The sequence below is a fragment of the Nelusetta ayraudi genome, unplaced genomic scaffold (genome assembly GCF_046127955.1).
Source record: "Nelusetta ayraudi isolate G7.1 ecotype Tasmania unplaced genomic scaffold, CSIRO-AGI_Nayr_v1 ptg000070l, whole genome shotgun sequence".
Classification (NCBI taxonomy): domain Eukaryota; kingdom Metazoa; phylum Chordata; class Actinopteri; order Tetraodontiformes; family Monacanthidae; genus Nelusetta; species Nelusetta ayraudi.
Window position 1 is genome coordinate 1,693,573 of NW_027466120.1, and position 19,290 is coordinate 1,712,862.

At 48.2% G+C, this 19,290-nt stretch overlaps 1 protein-coding gene across 9 annotated transcripts in view; it reads left to right on the forward strand.

Moving 5' to 3' along the window:
- The first annotated feature begins 598 nt into the window (after positions 1-598).
- LOC142898984 (band 4.1-like protein 1) overlaps positions 599-19,290 on the forward strand; it is a 36,609-nt gene continuing 17,917 nt past the window's right edge. For 2 of the 9 annotated variants that reach the window (XM_076042316.1, XM_076042318.1), the window contains exons 1-3: positions 606-933; positions 16,518-16,606; positions 16,961-17,107. In XM_076042316.1, coding sequence (XP_075898431.1) covers positions 16,535-16,606; positions 16,961-17,107 — 219 coding nt within the window. In that variant the 5' untranslated portion in view covers positions 606-933; positions 16,518-16,534. Of the gene's footprint in view, positions 934-14,364; positions 14,412-16,517; positions 16,607-16,960; positions 17,108-19,290 lie in introns of those variants that run through there. The other 7 variants (XM_076042320.1, XM_076042321.1, XM_076042322.1 and 4 more) reach the window with 5 other exon arrangements.

A 19,290-nucleotide genomic window follows, 5' to 3' on the forward strand; every position in this document is an offset into this window, starting at 1 on the left:
CTATTGTGACTGAGAGCCAAAGTGGGGGTTCGGCAATGACTCACCATCGTGATACATCACCCACTTAGCTTCCATCCATCCAGCGGTGAGGTTTTACATCATTTTACATACACGGGCGTTAAAGCTCGAATAAGTGGCTGCATGAAGGAAGCTAATTACACAAAACCTCGGGGGGAAAAATTTTAATTTCTCATTGAATTTACATTTATGTCATTGCAATAAAAATAAAAAAAAATACCCATTTTGTTCTTTTTACTTTAATTCTTGGCCAGTGTAGGAAGACTTCACTTAGAGAAGATCAGTGCGGTTAACAAAATTATAGGATGTAACACCTGTGATTTAAAAAAAAAAAAAAAAAAAAACTACAGGTGTTCTCCAAGGTCTTAATAATGAATAATTATAATTTGTTTTCCACGTTTTCATATAAGAATTCAACTTCCACAGCTCTGTAGTCGTGGCGCATTATCGGGAACTAATTAGTGTTTGTGTTTATCTTATGGAAGATAAAAGTGCATAACGAGAACAGGCAGCTGATCTGATGGTGAAACCAGGTTAGCAGACAAACCCCTAAACCCTCCAAGCTTCACGGTGCGGAAGATGACCCGAAAGCAAGTGCACGGTGAAGTGGGATGCTGCGTGCGTGTCGTAAAGCCGCGCGGTCCTCGCATCACGCACGACGCACGGAGTTCCCCCACGCTCCCACGGTGAAAACGCCCCTCTACTCCCCTCCCGACCGCGATCCGTCCCTGACGGCTGCATCCTTCCTGCTTGTAGCCAGCCTGTAGCGCATCATCTCCGGCGGCAGAGAGAAAAAGGCGCACCGGGGGCGGCGGGCAGGCGGCGGCGGCGGCGGCGTCCGTGCTTCTGACATCCCGCGATCTCAATGATCACAGTCCGGCCCGAAGATCCACACCCCGACCCCCAGTAGGACAGGTACGGTCTTTTTCATTGTCATCGTCACGAATCCGTTCGTTCATGCGATAAGCCGACAGCGGAAACAGGTGCATGCTGCGTCCGCCGGTTGTTGTGGTTTGACATTGTGGGATGAGGGAAGCGGCTGCGTGCCGGTCACACGCGTCGGAATACACACGTACACGCGAACACGGACTCAAAGAGGGGAAGAAAAAAAATAATAATAATCAAATAAATCTCTCTGCTTTGTGCCACGAGTGTCACGGACGGACGGAGAGGGTGTTGCCGCCTAGCTGTGATTTGAACAATATGGTCGGCGGGCTGTAACGTGGAGCGACGACGAATCGGAGCATCCTTTCTCCGGCGCGTTAGCGAGCGAGGCCCAGCAGCAGCAGCAGCAGCAGACAGCAGGCAGCAAGGCGGAGGGAGTCAGCAGGTGCACCGCGCCGGATCGCATCCGAACCGCTCAGCATCCGAACCGCACAAACAATACCGCGCAAATGGTTTGGCAACCTTTTTTTTTTTTTCCTCTTTTTTTTTTTTCTCTCTCTCTCTCCGACAGTGTGATTAAGGGACTGTTGTCTCATCCTTAGGAGCCGCACAGGCTGAGGCCGCCGCTGCTACTACAGCTGCTGCTCTGCATAATGAGCTAATTGAAGCCGGAGGAGTGTTGGTGGCGGGTGTGGCACAGGGTCTCAGCTCAGTGTGTGTGTGTGTGTGTGTGTGTGTGTGTGTGTGTGTGTGGACAAGGAGGGCCGTTGAAGTGAAAATGAAAGTAGTTTCGGATGCATGATGAGCTTTCATTAATTTGTGTGAGAAACTTTAAAGACATGTCAGTAGATACATAAGCCACCATCTGCACCCACAGCTAGTTGTGTTTGTTATTATTATTTGCTGTTTGTTACTATTAAATCCAAATATGCCAGCGGCATATTTAGCCCGCTGGTTAGTGTGTTCAAGTGCTCGGGTTTAGCCTCCTGCTAAAACTGATGCTTTGCCTGGAGGCAGGCAAACACCTTGCTGGGAGAAATAGCATCACCATTTGTGATGTCACGAAGGGCTTAAGAATTGTAATTGCGAACGTAATTTGTGTTTCGAAGGTTTTGCAAGCAGCAACAAAAAAAGCGTTAAATAGGGTTCAATGACAAGCTAGAGGCACACGTTGCTGTAAGAGACATTAGGATTTCACAGAATGAGTGTTTTATATTTGACGATCCCTGTAAACAATAAATTAAACTAAGGTAAGCCTAGGTAAATGTCTGGTTAAATGCGCATGCATCTCTAGATGAGCGGTCTGTCATTATAAAAAACAAAAGAACAAGACAATCCCATTTTCATGGCAGGAACAAAAGCAGCGGCAGGTGAGTCAAAAAGCAAAATAAACTCTGAGTGGTGCTGTGTAGGACAGACAACCAGTTCTTGTGCCAGTCAACAGGTTCCTTCCCAGCACCTCTGACCCAGTCAGATTATACAAGTTCACATTTGCAACATAGCACCCCCCCTCCCCCCCGTGCATCCCTCTTACTGAAACACACTGTGGCCCGTCGTGTGGGTCTGGCTGTTCCATGGTCCCAGGCCTCGGCAGACTTGGTGTCGAGAGCCGAGATGGGGCAAACTAGACTTCAAGAGCCGTCCATCTGTCCCCACTGTGTCCTCACTCTGCTCCACCTCCCAAGTCTCTTTTCCCCCTTTATTTCACCTGCTCTGCTTTCCAGCCTTCCCCCTGGTGTGCCTGTAAGTAGCCGCGCTGCTCTCCTCCGGCGCTCATGTGCTCGTTGCTGGGATGCATGTTAGGGTTTACACCTGCAGGAGAAAATTACAGTATTGACAATCCGGTCTCTGGGCTTTTGTCAAGGTGGTTGGAGGGGGTTTGCCAACCTTAATAAAAACTGCCGTGCTGCTTTTCCCCTGGGGCAATTTTACGATTTAAAATTTCCTGTTAAACCTCCAGCAAGGTTGCATTTGGATTTGGCTCTAAATGCTGGGATTTTTTATTTGGTCTATTCCTTCATCAGCGAATGTGCCTTGAGGGCAAAGGTCAGGCCACGTAGGGCTTCCCTGGCAGCATGAGCTTGTAGGGCTTCCACTTGGAATGTGTGTTTAAGGAAGCACACTAAGGCACAAACCTCCCTCGAGTCTGTTCTCAAGTCATTCTGCGATCGATTTGTAATAGCTCATTGAAGCAGGGCCAGAGGTCCCTTAGTAGCCAAATTGGAATTCTCCATGACATAAACTTGTGGGGGGGGGGGGGGGGGTTCAGAAGACAGAGGAGCTCTAAGAGTCCTATTAAAGCTTTCAGCATGTAAAAACAAACAAACAAATGAATGGAAAAAAAAAAAAAACATTACATATTGCATCATTATTACAAATGAAGTACTGTAGGATTCAATGCCAAACCCAGCAGGACATTCCATTATCTGGCAGTCCTCCCCTCTAATGTCAGGCCAAAATTGCTTTGTTAAATTGAGAAGAAAGTGATGGCTGTCCTCAGTAGATCATTTAGTTGTTGTGTCATGCTGAGTTTATACGACTAAATGAATGAAGTGATGCAAGACTCCAGACTTCACAAAGAGGTTTATTACAAAAACGCTCTCAACGAGAATAAAAATGGAGACAAAAGACACTCTGAAGCGAGGAAAAATGCTAGCAAAACACTCGCAAAGGGGATAAAAAAGGAACCTAAAAGACTCCCATGTTTGAAAAAACAACCTTTTCAAATTTGTCCAAAACTGGAAAACTCTTGGCAATAACCAACTTGGCAGGACTGAACAAGACAAAGAGAAAGGCTGACTATACACGCAGACACACACACACACACACAGACAAGGGAAATGAATAACAGGTGGACAGGAGGGGCAGGGGAGACTAATTAAACAGGCGCGCACACAGAAGGGAAGTCAGGGTCCGTCGAGAGAGGAAGAAGGAAAGTACAAAATAAAACAGGAAGTGGAGACAAGATGACATCAAACACTAAACATGGACGTGACACAAAACTTGACTGCTTTGTAAACAGTAAGTCCCTCCACTGGTTGCTATTGGTCTAAATGACTTACACAGTTAACAGTGGAGAATCAAACACAGACCCAGACTAATGAAACCGTGTACTTAAAGCTGAAAGAACATTTAGAATGTTCTTGGCCAGAACATCCAATGTATAGCACGCTATTCAGGGCGGAGCCAAGAAAACAGCCGTCATCTGAGTGTGTTTTGACTCCCACATTACTGCACCTTGTTTGTCCACGAGAGCTTGGCTTCTTTCTCTCTCGCCATCCACACATCAGCGACAAATAGGCTTCGAGATAAATCGTGCAGCCATAATTTCAGTCTGAGGCGCTACTGTACACCGAGAAGTCCTCTTTTATTCCCCACTCACCACCGCTGGCTCCAGCGTGTCACTTCAAACTGCCCACCTCCACATGAACTGTCTTATACTTGAGTGCCGTGCCAGGCAGTAGTTCACCCCTGTGTGTGTGTGTGTGTGTGTGTGTGTGTGTGTGTGTGTGTGTGTGTGTGTGTGTGTCACCAAGTGACATGAAGGCTCCCTGGGCTGTTTTCTTCTTCTCTGCTCTCCATGTTTGACAGGAAAACGTTTGACACAGGTTTCTATGGTTACCGCATAACAATAAAGCGCAGATGATATTTTGGTGGCGACCAACCTTGTTGTTGCGACTGTTCTTATAATGAAATGAAAGGAAAGTGCGCTGCAGGCATAGCGAGCCTGGTGGCTTATGGTTTTTTTGGACGTTTTTTTTCCTTCCTCTTGAACGGCGAGGCGGCCGCGCTTTGAAAATGTATAGAGGAGGGAGCGAGGAGTGCGCTCAATTTGAGGGAAAATTGCAGGAACAAGGGGAAGATGGTTATCTTCAGCCTAATTGGGTGCGACTCCGGGAGTGAATGATAATCTGCTTCTACGGTTTATCAGCGGAGGGACGGATTGTTCTTGATGGGCTTAGATTTCCAAGTAATTCACCGTCGCGTAGATTCAAAAGCACACCACCAACAGAGCGGCTTCGTCTAGCAGGTGAGTCGCAGCGCTTAATGTGAAAGCTTGTGCGTGTTTGTCTGAAGTCATGGTCGGCAAAACCGCGAAGTCAATGGGTTGAAAATAACCCCCGAGAGAAATGTCTCCACGGCTTTGCTGTCTCACGATATTAGCCGCTATGTAGGTCACATGGCGAGGTGTCCATTCCTCCCTGCAATCAGCGGCAGAGCGTTTTGGTGTGAGATTATATTTAGCGCGCAGGAGGTGATGGCAGGAACTGATAGGCTGCTCACACGGCTCTCTCATGTAACGGTATACACCAAAGATCCGAAGACTCTGGCAGTCCGCGGACTGCGATGCTATCGGTGCAAATCAAATGGCAAGTCTTCCCGTCTCGCTGACCCGACCCGTCCCGCTCAATGAATGCGAGATTTGCTCTCCGCGGTTATCGTGAATGGAAGGGGTCGACCGCCGCAGCCGCGTAAACCGATTAATATTTCAGGTGTTCGCCTCATGAATCAAGTCATGAATTTTGACGGCTCACTTTGCGGGGGGTGCGATTTTAACTCCACCGGATGTCTTTTAATCAGCCGGGATTAGCTTTGCAGCGACGCCACCTTCAACCCCTCGATGCAGACACCCTCTGCTCTTGTGTTACAAAATTGGCCGCAGTGTCTGACTGGCTGTTCTAATGAAGCGGGGAGGGCAAAGTCCTCTGTCTCTTCGTATCAGGTGCTGGGAGGGTTGGACCTCGACCTTCAGATGGCCCTGGAGTGGGAACTTTCCCGACTCCTGACGCACTCAACTGCTAGCGCTGGAGACCCCTCCCATTATAGGAGGTGGAGGTGATTGGCTTCTCCCTCTGAGCCTTAAATTTGAAGCCAAATTGCTTGATAAGTCCTACCGCCCATCTCTGCTGCAGCCTGCACCCAGGAGTGCTGAGGAGACGTGACTGGGACTGCGCGGACGTTGGCTTCCGTACTATCCCTCAACCCCCCCCCACGCCACACACACACACACACACACACACACACACACACACACACACACACACACACACACACACACACACATACTGCCTCCCTCTGCATGGTACCTGTTTCCTCCCGGCCCACTGAGGATTGATGGGCTGGCAGCAGGGGCCATTAGCGGGAAAGCGCTGATTATAAAGCCGGGACTGCGGAGGGAGCTGCGTGATAAGATGGCAGAGGTCCCTGAGGAAGTGTTGGGTGATTGGCTGACACAGAGAGGATGGCGTCTAGATGATGCAGTTTAGCGTGACCTGCCCATTGTATGGGAGACAATTTTTTTTCATTTGTTTGCTTGCATTTTACCAGGACATGTCAGCCAACATGCTTTTCATGAATTGTACCATTGTTTGGTATGCCGGTGGGAGCCACAATAGTCTGAGTCAAGACTTAGGGGCAGATCCTCAATGAAGGGCGCGCAGCGCTAAAATGCGGGGCGTTTTGCGGCGGGATTGCGGCAGCAATTTGCGCCACAGATGCGAGTATCCACAAAGGTTTTTGCACTAATGACATGCAGGCGCAAACACGGCCACAAATGTGGCACTTGAAACAGGTGCGAATGTTGCGGTCTGGCAACCTGAGAGCAGTTTGCGCCAGAGGTTGTTCGTGAGTGCATGTATTTGGTTTGTGTTCATGGATGCACGGAAAAGAAAACAAACGATGGTGAGCTGGTGGCCCTCGCTGCCCCTCTACTGCGATAAACGCTCTCCTGTGCGCGCCTGGCATTGCGATGCCTCCTCCGTCTTACCAAGACTGCTGCCATAAAGAATGGAAAGAAAGTCAAGACGCAAGACGCGTTAGTCATTATAGAAGCAAGACAATCACCAACACCTGAGTACCATTTGTATTTTTCATAGCCTATCTAAAATATTGGCATACATATTGTAGTCTATGCCTATCTATATAGAAGATTTCGGCAGCCATTTATATATTTCAGGCTTTTCAGAGAGGAAAGTTTCACTCAGAAGTAAGAAGCACTTGGACAGGCAGAAGCTGCGCCTGGTTTTGGCTGGCGGCGGTGTTTGCGTCTGTCAAACTGCATGCAGACACGAGCGCAAACTCTTTCTGGATCTGCCACTGTTTGAATGAGGGGGTGTGTCATTTTGCACGTAATGACTCATTTAAATACATTCAAATGAGTCTGGCGCAGCCCTGCCGCTACCTGCGCCTCGGCGCATTTTCCGCCGATTTTCACGTTTGCGTCCCCTCTGTGGATCGGAATCACCGTTTTTGCCGCTGTTTACATGGGTTTTCTGGGGCCAAAGCCGGGCGATCGCTTTGTGGATCTACCCCTTAGTGTTAACCTGTCATAACATTGAAACAAGTGAAATTCCCTCTGGAAATGTTAATTGTCCAGGTGCACCCACCTCTTGTGGCCATGCACACAGGCACATTTCATATTGTCATTAGACTGCCACTGTGAGGTTGTTTTTAAGTCATGTCAGAAGGGGAAAAACCCTTTTGACATGACTTCAAAATAATAACACTCGTCTTTGATCTTGTGATTAACAGCCTCATTACCTCAAAATCAATAAAACTATCAAAATGAATTCAGAATACAGTGAATTTTCCTTTTTGATTCTGCCAGAGCCATTAATTCACCAACATTCTTTGTTGGAAAATCTCATTAATTCAGAAAGAGACGTCGTCCTTTTCTCTCACGATGGCAATATGCTTCCATAGTCCTCCCCTGGGATTTCTGGAGCCTTTACGACTCTTTTTAATCAGGAGGAGCTGGTGTTGTGGTGCGAAAAGCTCCGGCGAACAGGTGATGCTAGGGTCGTGAGCAGATTGCTCTTTTCATTTATTTTTCATCAACTTTGTTTTTGAAGCCGGAGATCCTTTCAGAGTCGGGGACAAAGAGGGGAAGAGGAATGAGACGCAGCTTCTCTTAGAACTCCGACACTGCCGGCTGCTCCTCTCTGTCATTTACCAGGCTGCTGCTTACACAGCCATCCTGTTTTTCGCAGATCAGATGAGGTTGTCGAATAATATGTTTTTTATTTTTATTTTTTAACAATAAGGTTGGGTGTGATTAGTTACAAAAGATGTCGCAACAAATAACCAAGGACATTAACAGTTGTCTTCTAAACATCTAAAGATGTGAGAAGAAAAGCAGTTCTGTACTTTTTCGAGCCTGACTTCAAATCGGCTTGTTCACGAGCACTGTTGGTGTAGTCATCGAGGCACCATGGAGAGCAGAGTTAACCTGGCGACTGCTCCAAAAATCCATTTTCGTGCCCAACCTGTCCAATTAACTTCACAAAGCAGCAATGGCGTCTGGCAGGGAACTAATCTGATTCCTGGGACCTCCCTGGCAAAGGAAGTAGACTGCAGACATCATACAAAGGCCCTCCTCTGCATGTTCCTCTCTGCACTTCACGTGACAGCAGCTTTGACTGGGTGCCGGCCTATTTGTTTCAATAGAAGAAAGAGATAAAGACTTATATCGTAGTCAAATGAAACTATGATAGGTTAAATTGTGGCTTAAAGGTCCAGTGTTGTTCTAAATCTCCTGATAGTATGGGTAGCTGGTGTCTCCAGCCTGACCCTGAGCTGAGGGAAGTTCATCCTTTGATGGATCATTTCAGTCAGTGTCTACAAAAACACAAAGGGTCCAACAATGCAATCATATTATACAGGAAGATAAAGTGCAGTGTTTTTGCAGGAGACTGCAAACAGAGGGCAAACTAACTACATCATTTTGCAGGGATCTGTAGACGTCGTCTTCAAAAGATGTTGCTGGTCAAGTCTCATCGTATAATTATAATCAGGTTTTAATTATGCTTGCAGCTTATCAGCAAAGTGGACAGCATAATGGACTGTTGCTTAGCTCAACTTTGAACATCACAGACATAAACACACATAACATACTGTGTCTCGTGAACAAGCATCTAAAGTGTTTGACCTGCCACTGACAAATCTGATCTTTTATTTCATCCTTGTCGTGCTAAATGTAAATAATTAAAGCAGTCCTTTGATGACGCTAGGGGTAGCTCCCAGTATTAAAACACACTGAATCTGTAAATCAGATGACGAAGCGGAAAGAAGAAATAGCAGCAGTCGGGATTGGGGGAAAAAAAGCGACAACATTATGGGGCGATGACACTCTTTTCTCGCGAAGGAAGCCGTCAGACAGCGAGAAGTACAAGCAGGCGTGTCTGATCTCCAGAGTTAAATGTGGCAGCATGTGAAAGCAGCAATAGAAAACAGGAGCAATCAGCAGCCTCTGCCGTGGTGACGAGGTGCCCGGGGAGGTGCTGATGAGAGCTGTTGAAGCCTTACAAAGACCACTGACAGATAGAAGAACATTATTTATAAGATGTTGCCTTTTTTATTTAGCTGAAATGCAGCTGGTTTAACCCCCCCCCCACAATTTAATTATTTAAAAAGGCCCTATTAAGGCCATTTCCAGATTTAACAAATTCACTGTGGTGGTCTGCTTCAAACTCATTCGTTCATTCATTCATTCATTCATCTCCTATACCCTATTATTCCTATTCAGGATCACGGGGGTCTGCTGGAGCCTATCCCAGCTGTCATAGGGCGAGGGCAGGGTGACACCCTGGACAAGTCGCCAGTTCATCGCAGGGCCACATAGAGACAAACAACCATTCACAGTCACATGCACACCTACGGACAATTTAGAGTGTTCAATTGACCTCACATGCATGTTTTTGAAATGTGGGAGGAAGCCGGAGAACCTGGAGAGAACCCACGCAGACACAGGGAGAACATGCAAACTCCACAGAGAAAGGTCCCAGGCCCGGGCCCCAGAATCGAACCCACGACCTTCTTGCTGTGAGGCGGCATCACTAACCATGGCGCCACCGTTACGTTTTTGTTTCAGTCAGAAAACTCCCAGTTTGAGGTGTACAGGTTTCTCTCACTGTTTTGGCTCTCTTCATCCTCCTGCTCGACTTGCCCCATTCGTGGCTCAGCCTTGGAACTCTCTTATGAATGGCCAGCCGCTCATTGGTACAGCTAGCGGGGGAAGATGGCCACTAGCTAGCAGTGACACCATGCTCACATTTAACACGTGTTGAGGCCTTTTACAATGTGATAATCAGCTAAAATCAGCGAAATACGAATGGCTTGTCTCAGCACTGTAACACAGATTCACTGCATTTTTCATACTTGGTGTGTTAGTTGGCATGATAGTAACGCAAAAACACATGTTGGCTTTTTTTAGAAGTTATTTGAACTTATTTGGCCAAACACAGCCTTGACAACACTTTGTTATTTTATGCTGAACATGCTGAAGACGCAATGGTTTCTGCATGTTGGGCCCTTACTTTTTCTTCTTCGTCTTCTTCTCAGTGGAGAAAAAATTGTAATGAATTTGTGGTTGCAAAAATCTTCTTCTTCTTCTTCTCCTTCTTCTTCTTCTTCTTCTTCTTTTTCTACTTCACCCTCTGTCTGTAGGGGACCAAACACCTTTTACATCTTCCCCTCAGTACCCCTAGACTCTGTCTCACCGCTCTGGCTGTTATTTCCTCAGGACAGTGTTTGACAGATATCTGCAGAGGAACCATCGCTCTGCGCTAGGCTGATGCTTGGCTGCCTGAAGACACATCAATTTTTGCATTCCTAAATTGACAGGCTCTTTGTTTTTGCGAGACGCGTGGAAGACAAGTGGCCGCTGGCAGGGCCCCATTAGAGGCGCGCCGTCGACGTTTCTCTGGCCCAGATGATCAGCCTTCACGTTCCGCTACTATCTGGCAATTTATCTGCGCCGCCACGCCGCCGCCGCAGATGATGAGTCTTCTGGTCTATCACAGTGTGTTTTTTTTTTTGGCATCCCCTTTGTGGAGGCAGCATCTTCAGTCCGTCTCTCCTTAGTTTTCAAGTGAAGCCTGGCTTACATCAGCCCTAATGATTATCAGGCCAGATCGTCTGAACCGTCTCCTTCATAATTTGGAGCAGAGAAGGTCGTCAGATGCGTGCAGGCCGGCCTCCGAGGAGCCGATGCTCCTCTGAGATGGGTGGACAGATAGACAGATAGGGCCGCACGTGCAGCAAGTTTGTGCTTTGCTGTTGCGTAACGGGCCACAAGAAGAGGACAAAATTGCTGTGGTTGGTTTGGAGGAAGTGCATGTGACATGATGGGATGATTGGAGGTTCAGAATGTGGGCACTTTTCACACCCGCAATGCTTTTACACACAGCAGCTGTTTTCGACCTGTAGCATCTTTTGCGTGAGTAATTGCGTGAGATTGGTACATTGATTTGTGCTTTCACTGCAATTTTGGGGGTTACAGGTGCGGCACGGGGGAGCGGCAGGCCACTTTTATTTTTGCTGTGTAAAGAAACATGAACATGATCCTATTACGTGCTGTATGTTTGCGGTGATCATGTGAGGCTCGATGGAAGATGGAAGTTCAGTCAGACTTCCATCTCTGTTTATGCATGAAACAAATTGAAACACATTTACTGGAACAGTCGATTCTACAAGCCAGGAGTTTTAGTAGCATTATGTCCAAACCAATCCATCCATGCTGTAGCACCTCACTCCCTCATAAATTGTTGCTTATAAACAGGGCACGTTGTGAGGCCAGAACACTCTCTCTTGTTGTTGTTCCATTCCACTCAGTTAATTGCTTTGCTTTGATTCTGACAGACATCTGTTAGAAACAATCACCTGCAATGACTCACTCGGCACACAGCTCTGCTTGCTGAAGGGAAGCGCACCAAACTAAAGCACAAGAGGGCAAACGGCAGAGTGTTGCACGTGTGTTTCCCTGACTAATGTCTCCCTGCTCCTGTGGATAAAGCTCGCAGATGAGCCTTGCAGATCCTCCATTTAACGTCAGTCAATACAACATCGACTTCTGCCTCTCGCTGTCTGATAGCATTACTATCGCTCCTAATCCGGGACTGCTGTGACCTTTACTTAGTTGCAGGCGGTTTCTCCGCAGACTGGAGGCAAAAGAGAGGGATGGATTGTGCAGGGCACAGAACTGTTTGACGATGGAAGAAGTCATCTGTTAGTGTTTAGGCGGAACGAGCATCAGGCAGAAGTTGTGCTGCGGTTTTTACCCTCTCAGATTTGCACAAAACCGATGCAGTATTTTTGAGCTGTCCGTAAAAAGCGTTTGTGCAATTGGTGCGTTTTCATTGAGTCATGTTCTGCATCAATGTGTGTCATGGTGTGTATACAGTAACGGTTGGTTGTAAATGGAAAGCAGTGCAGGTTGTGGGATTTGTGGAGAATCCCATCCAATGTGTGAGTGGTTTCAGAGACCCTGTGGTTTCAAAACCTCAGGACGACCCACCCAGTTTTGTGATGCAATAGCGCCTCTAGTGTCAACTGCTACATCTCACCCCACTGATGAACGTTTCAAGTTACGTGTAATTGCAAACTGTTTCCGCAAAAGCAAAGTTGCACTTCAAGCCATTTCTCGCGATAAGCAGCTTTTTTTTTTTTTTCAGAGGCTCATGGCCCACGTGGTGCTCTGAGCCTCACCTCTGTCAGTGCTCGGATAACTTCACAGTGGCGCCGCTTGACATCCACCCTTTGCAGATTATGGACAGATAAGACACAGTCTGTTTGTAGACAGTGGGGAGCGTTGAGGCAACGCAGCTGGGCAACCTCAAACGTCTCAGCCGTCGTCGCCTCCCTCGTGCGCCTCGGCATGCGTGCGGAGAGCAGAAGCCAGTGCTCAAAGTGTGCGGAACTGAAAAGTTACACTTGGATGGAGGAATTTGTTGCCCTCTCGATGACAGCGGGTGTGAAACACACACACACGCTGTGCCATTTTGCAAGAAACTGTCAGGGTTCCGTGTTTGCCTTCAATAACGTCCGCTGACATCTGCCTGCAGTGGATCCTTGTTTGTCTTTAAAGGCCCATTGTGTGATATTTACTGACATCTGGCGGTAAGATGGCACATTGCACACAAACCCATACAGCGTGTCATAAGTAACATGAAGGCCCCGACCATTAGATACTGTACTCAGTACTCAATAAAAGTCCATGAGGGAAAAGTCACCAAATCCCTGTTTTCTTCATCACTCATCTGTCTTATCCCAGCTTTCAGTTTCAGTCAAATGATGACTGCTGCAGGTGCATGGTGGTTCAGTGTGGCCGCCTCCTCACAGCAGGACCCCCTCTTAACGTACGTAAAAAGACACATTTATATCTAAAGCCAAAGCTAAAAGGCCTCAAAGGCCTCTCTTTTCTTTTGTTTTCTTTCCATCTTTGCAAAAAAATCTTTGAATCTTACTTTCCTCTCTCTCTCTCTCTCTCTCTCTCTCTCACACCTCAAGGTGAAAGCAGGCGAAAAGCCTTGGCCTTTATCAGTGGCATTAGTAAGTCCGGCTATAAGCAGTCATATTTCACTCCTAGCTAAGTCGGTGAACTAATGAGCCAATCATGTCACATTTGTAGCGGCTTGCTTTGATTTAACCACGCTGTAATATATGATAATATTAAACACATCCCCTGCCCCATCCCCTGATATCCAAAACTCATGATTCTACGCCGCAGCGGAGGAGGCGCCTCTTCACCTCCCTGCAGCTACTCCTCTCCTCCATACAGCCCAGCACCTATACGTTTATGCAAATTAGCTGTTTACCTTGTCTGACTTTGACGCTGCTGGGCTGCATTAACATGAGCGTTGAGAAAATATGTGAATTTTAATTCATTGCACCTCCACAACAGGCGCCCAGTGTTTTCTTCGGGTACCGCGATCAGAAAGGGTGACGCTGGTGATTCTGCACAAATCGGGCCGTGGTTGAGGAGGACAGCAGCGAGTTTTGGGGCCAATTCCAATTCCTCCCTTAACTCCTCAATCTCAACCCTCGCCCTTAACCCTCAATCTTTGGCCCTCAATCTTTGGCCCTCAATCTTTGGCCCTCAAAAATAAGTGTCAGGGCTTAGAAATGGGACACCCCTTAAGTGCAGTTACGTCTTCAGACTGTGGGGGGCGACCTTACGCCAAAGCTACGTCCAGTCTGTCAAGAAGAAGACGACAACGACGAAGAAGAAGAAGGAGAAAAAAAGTGAAAGACGGCGAAAAAGGAAGAAGTCCTCCTTCGCTACACAACGATGTACGCAAGTAACGTGAAGCCGGGACCGCCGGTCCGGTTGACAAACCTCGTAAGGTAAAACAAACAAACAAAAAAAAATGTTAATGTCATAAAAAAAGTCTTAAACTAAGACAATGAAATGGTTTCGTAATATGTATATCTTTATTAACTAAGAAAATACTTCCATTTGTTGCTCGCTTTTTCATCGCCATCTTTTTCGAAGATGTCTTGGCGAGAATACGCAATGCCTTCTGGGTAGCCCTTACTGCCGAGGGTGGTGCCGGAGAATCTCAATATTGAGGGCGACACGGCCCTTAAACTCCTCCCTCAACTTGACGTTCTTAGAATCGGGACAGCGCTTGCATTTTTTTTTAGATTGAGGGTTAAGGGAGGAATTGGAATTCGCCCTTGGAGTGGGACACCTGCAGTAGCCTCTTTGATCCGGTTGCGTTATGCAGAAGGTGGGCCCACCCATCACCAAGGCACGAGACGTGGAGCGCTGCAGCCTCCCAAACTGTAAACACGGAGGACAGCTGGTGGTGGAAAAAAACAAAACCAAACAAAACAACTGTTAATTAGAGCCTCGTCTTCGGGGGAGGAAACTCCACCACATCTCTTAACGGATTCCGAACACTCGACTGACCGTTATTAGAGCAAATAAAAGCCTCCTGTTTTGCTTCTCCCTAATGATGAATTTCCCTGGTGCGTCCTATCAGAGCGTGACGTGTCTCCACCTCGCTAATCCCAGCCTTCTCGTTAACCTCTTACTTGCCCCTTGCGTTGAGCATGTTTGTTATTTATTCAGGCAATGTGGTTGAAATTGTCTTTGACTTCGCAGTGAGCGCGATCAGATACAAAGTCACGGTGGCAAACAGTGGCCTACAATCGCTGAACAAATTGTTCAAAGCTTGAATCATTTTACTGACTCGTGAGTCATGACGCCTCATCTCTATTGATCCGTGCGTTCATTGTGCCTGCTACCGCTAACTTGCTAACTGCATAGACAATAACAGACAGGTTGATTGATTGTTGAATCAGCCCTGTGGCAAAAGCAACAGGGACCCTTGGAGTGGGCGGGGCTTGTGTGCTCACGTGGTTTTCTTCACACTACTTCTAGGTGACTGACTCAGAGACTCAAAAAACCCAATTCTCTTTAGTTGAGCGGCTCCAAAAGAATCAAGTTCCGCTACAAACAAATATTTAGTTTTCTGATATTGAAATCATCAAGTGGGTCCGACGTTCTGTTGACGTTTCTAACATTTGTTTCCTTTTCTCGCGCCCTTTTGAAGTTGTAACTGGCAGCATATTGTAAACTGGGCTGTTCAGCATATGTTGTATATCTGGCACGCAGGACCTTCTTCCAGGCTGACAAATCGCGGCTATTCTAAAATATACTTGACGCCCGAGGGAGAAGAAGGAGCCTCAGGATTTGGCAACGACAACAAAAATATCTCAGTCAACTGAAGGGGGTAAAGGAGGGTCACTAAATAAAAGATTAGACATCCTTTTGCGATGAGACTACAAACGGCCCGCTCCCTGGCTGGAAAATGTCACATTTCATCCTTTGGAAATTTCATCGCAACGACATACGAGGAACACTCGTGACCCTCTGCTCACTTTATTCTCACCAAAGCCGCGCGCCGCCTCTGGGCTTTATCTCAGCTAATCTGCTCCTCTCAGCGGCGCCGCCTAATCCAAGAGAAATCAGCCATTGTAAGTGCATGTGCGTGTTTGAGAGAGTGTGTGAGAGTGAAAGAGAGAGAGAGAGAGAGAGAGAGAGAGGGAGAGTGAGAGAGAGAGAGAGAGAGAGAGAGAGAGGGGTGTGTGTGTGCTGGGACTCGGCTCCAGCAGCGCGGCCGTGGTCACCTCCAAATGGCAGCTCCCATTTGTCTTCCGGCACCTGCATAATATTCCCAACGTCTCGTCTGCCTGCGCACATCCCCGACGTCTCGTTGCTCATAATCTACTCCTCTCCCGTCCTCAAGTTGTTGTCACATTCCGTCTGCCCTTTCCTTCATTGTTTCCTCCCTTTTTCTCTCCTCCTCCTCCCCCTCCTCCTCCATCTTTGTGTCTTGCACTCAGCTGCTGCCGCTGCTGCTGCTGCAGCCGCTGCAGGGCTCTTTGGCTGATGTGATTTACGCTCCCCCCCCCCCCCTTTTTTTTTTTTTTTTTGCTTCCCCCCAAGTTGACACTCTTCACGCAGAGTGCTCCTGTGGGAAGCCGACTGGCTTACCCTTCCTCCGCAAACGCAATCGCACGGCCGTACGTGTGACAGATACGCTCAATCTGCAAGGCCATCAGCCGCGGAGGCGGTGGGTGGAGGGTGGAGGGGATTTATGGGACGCCGCCGTTTGTGACCGCTCCCGACTGCTCCTGACTGCTCCCGACCGCTCCCGACTCCCGGTTATTAGGGCGGAACGTCAGCGTTTCCGTGCGCAGGTGCGTTTGGCTTAAGCCTCGGGAGTGGGGTCCATCTGGTGTCCGTAGGTGGAGTCGGAGCTGCGGCGGGAGTGAAGGGTCCCCGTAGCGCGTGATCTTAACCGAGTGTGTTTTGTGTGCGCTTGCAGGACTGCAATCCATTTCAATGACAGCGGAGAAGACTGTGGCCGGGGAGATGAGGAGCGCGATGGAGTGTGACTCCAGGAGGACCAATCAGGTGGGAGCGCCGTAAAGCATCAGCAGCTGTACGCGCTCGACTCGGGCCTCTCCATCACTCCGGGGCGCTCCAGCGCTCTGTTTGATATGCAAGGCTGCCAGCCCACCCTCTGTGCAAGAGCAACCCTAATATCCTGAGATCCTGCAGCAGGGCCGTCCGCTCCACCAACACGCATTTTCATCACTCTGCCTTCTAATTGGAGGCTCTAAATCATTTGGCAAGAAGCTTCCACGCTGCCTCCTGAGCCCCAGGACTCAAACATTCAAAGTGGGGGGGGGTGGGTAAAAAACAAAACATATGCGAACATTTAAGAGCTTGATCAGTGAGAGGATGCATGTGTGTCTATGCGTGCAGGTACCGGAGGAGCACGGGGAGGACGACAGCTCCGACAAGACCCCCAGCAAAGCCTCCAAATCCCCCCAGAAAACCACAAAACGGCCCAAGACCGTCCCTGTCAAAGTCAGCCTGCTGGACGGCTCCGTGTACGAGGCCGCAGTGGAGGTACGGCTCCGTCGTCCAGCACTCATTCGAGTTGGGAGTGCATGACAAGCGTTTTTACAAAGAAAGAATAAAAATGAAATGCACGACTTAAACTTGCGTAATAAGACTCTGCTCCTTCTACTTTGCTCATGTTGCAAAAAGACTGGAAATTGTATGAGCTAATTTCTTTAAATGCCTCTAAATCCAGACAAAGAGCACTTAAGACAACCTCCTGATATTGTACTCTTTTTATATATATCATTTTACTGTAACTGTTGATTTTAAATTGCTGTCATTTTAAAGCTTTGCTGCCTTTTGGCCTGGACTCCCTTGGAAAAGAGTGGAAAAATGAAGGTTAAATAATAATAATTTAAAAAAGATATGAACAACAAAACACAACAAAAATGTGCAAGAGCATTTGCAAACTATTGTGACTCTGGCACTTTTGGTAAATTTTGCAGGTGTCTCGTTTCACTCATTCGCATTCTTCCGCTCAAGCAAAACAGTTTTGGACATTTCTTTGCTACAGCTCACGTACACCCAAAGTGCACAGCTTGCTGAAGTGCAGCGGTTGGAAGCTGGTGTGCAGGTTGAGCACAGCTTTTGACTCAGCACATCGCATCGCAGTGGGCCTCATTCTCCTTGGGTAGTACGCACTGAGTCAGGAGGAAGTGCTCTGCTGCTGCTGCTGCTGCTGCCGCTGAGGGAGGTGGGATGGGAGGTGAGGCGGGGGGGAGGGGTGGGGACAAGATGCACACTGTGGGTGTGGGGGTGGTGGGGGGTGGAAGGAAGGCTGAGTTGACCGGCACTGGGCTTCGGTGAGTCGTGACGCCCTTGTCTTTGCGTCGGCGCACCAACCAACGGGGCGAAATGATCCCGGCGCTCAGCGTCGCCGTGTTTCCAGCAGCGGCATCATCGAACAGAAAACATAATTAGTCCTGGACTGAAGTCTCAGGGGAGCGGGGGGGGACCCTGGTGCATGACTTACAGTGATTGGCATCCGCGGGGACTCCGGGACACGATTGGCTGCCGCCGCCGCAGCCGCTGCACTGGTAGAGAGTATTCTCATTGGCCGCTCGACCTCATTACCGTCAGCTACGTTCCCTTTATGGATCCCCGCCTCCTTCTTGACCTCACTCATTTATTCTTTTTTACCCCTCTGAGGCCGACCTGCCCTGGGTTTGTCCTTATTCCTCGTTGCCGGCGTCACTACGTGTCACGTGCGCGGTGATGCAGGAGCTATTGGGTTCGGACAGGAAATCCATGAGGTTGACAGATGAGCGCTGTAATGTTTGAGCGGGTAGAAAACAGAGAGAAAGGAGAGGGAGGAGGGAAGGAGGGTGAAGAGCATGGGGGAGGAGGCGGAGGCGGAGAGGAGGAGGGACCTCTCCCGCACCCGAGGCACAGTCACACACGAGTGTGTGTGTGTGTGTGTGTGTGTGTGTGTGTGCGTGTGTGTGTGCGCGCAATTGCAATGGGCATTATCAACTAAGTGACATCATGAATGTGATCACAGTCACGACGCAGGTTACGGTGCAGATGGGCTCCTGATGGAGCTGCTGCTGCGTATTGACGCCGCTCCGCACGTCGATTAGCTTCAGTGCATTTACGTTGTCCGGTTCTTAACCTCAAGCCACATGCCGCGCCGGCAGCGCCCTCTGGCAAACAACCTGTCACACCTGATGGAGTGTCTCTGAAATGTAATGGATCTATATTATTGCGTATCCATCTGGTGAAGAGCCCCATAGAATGCCCTTAAATGTGGTGGAGGCAAAAGAGCCGTCTAATCAAATTTGTCCCAGTGGTCGCTTGTGTAGTTGCCCGTGTTTACATCTGGTGGTACTTAATAGTCTTCTTCTTGCCTGGATCCAGGAAAAAGACTCTCTGTTGGTGGTATTATCCATTGCCATGAGCCTCTAATGCAGCGCTAGCACACAGCAGCTCTGAGGCTAGCTGCTCTATGTGTGTGGTCCACAGTCAAAGTCAAGTCAAAGTAAGCAAGCTAGTAAGATAGACAGTAAGATTGACTTTACTGTGCAGTGAGATAAGCCTCTAGTAGTGGTTAAGTTTACCTTTCATTGCAAGAATACCATCCTGAACTGGTGGAAGCATCAACGCTAATCTCTTTAGCAGCAGCCGTTGTCTACAATTTCTAGAGGCTTTGCTTGCTTGATATCTTCTGCTTTTTGAAGAGTTTCTCGCCT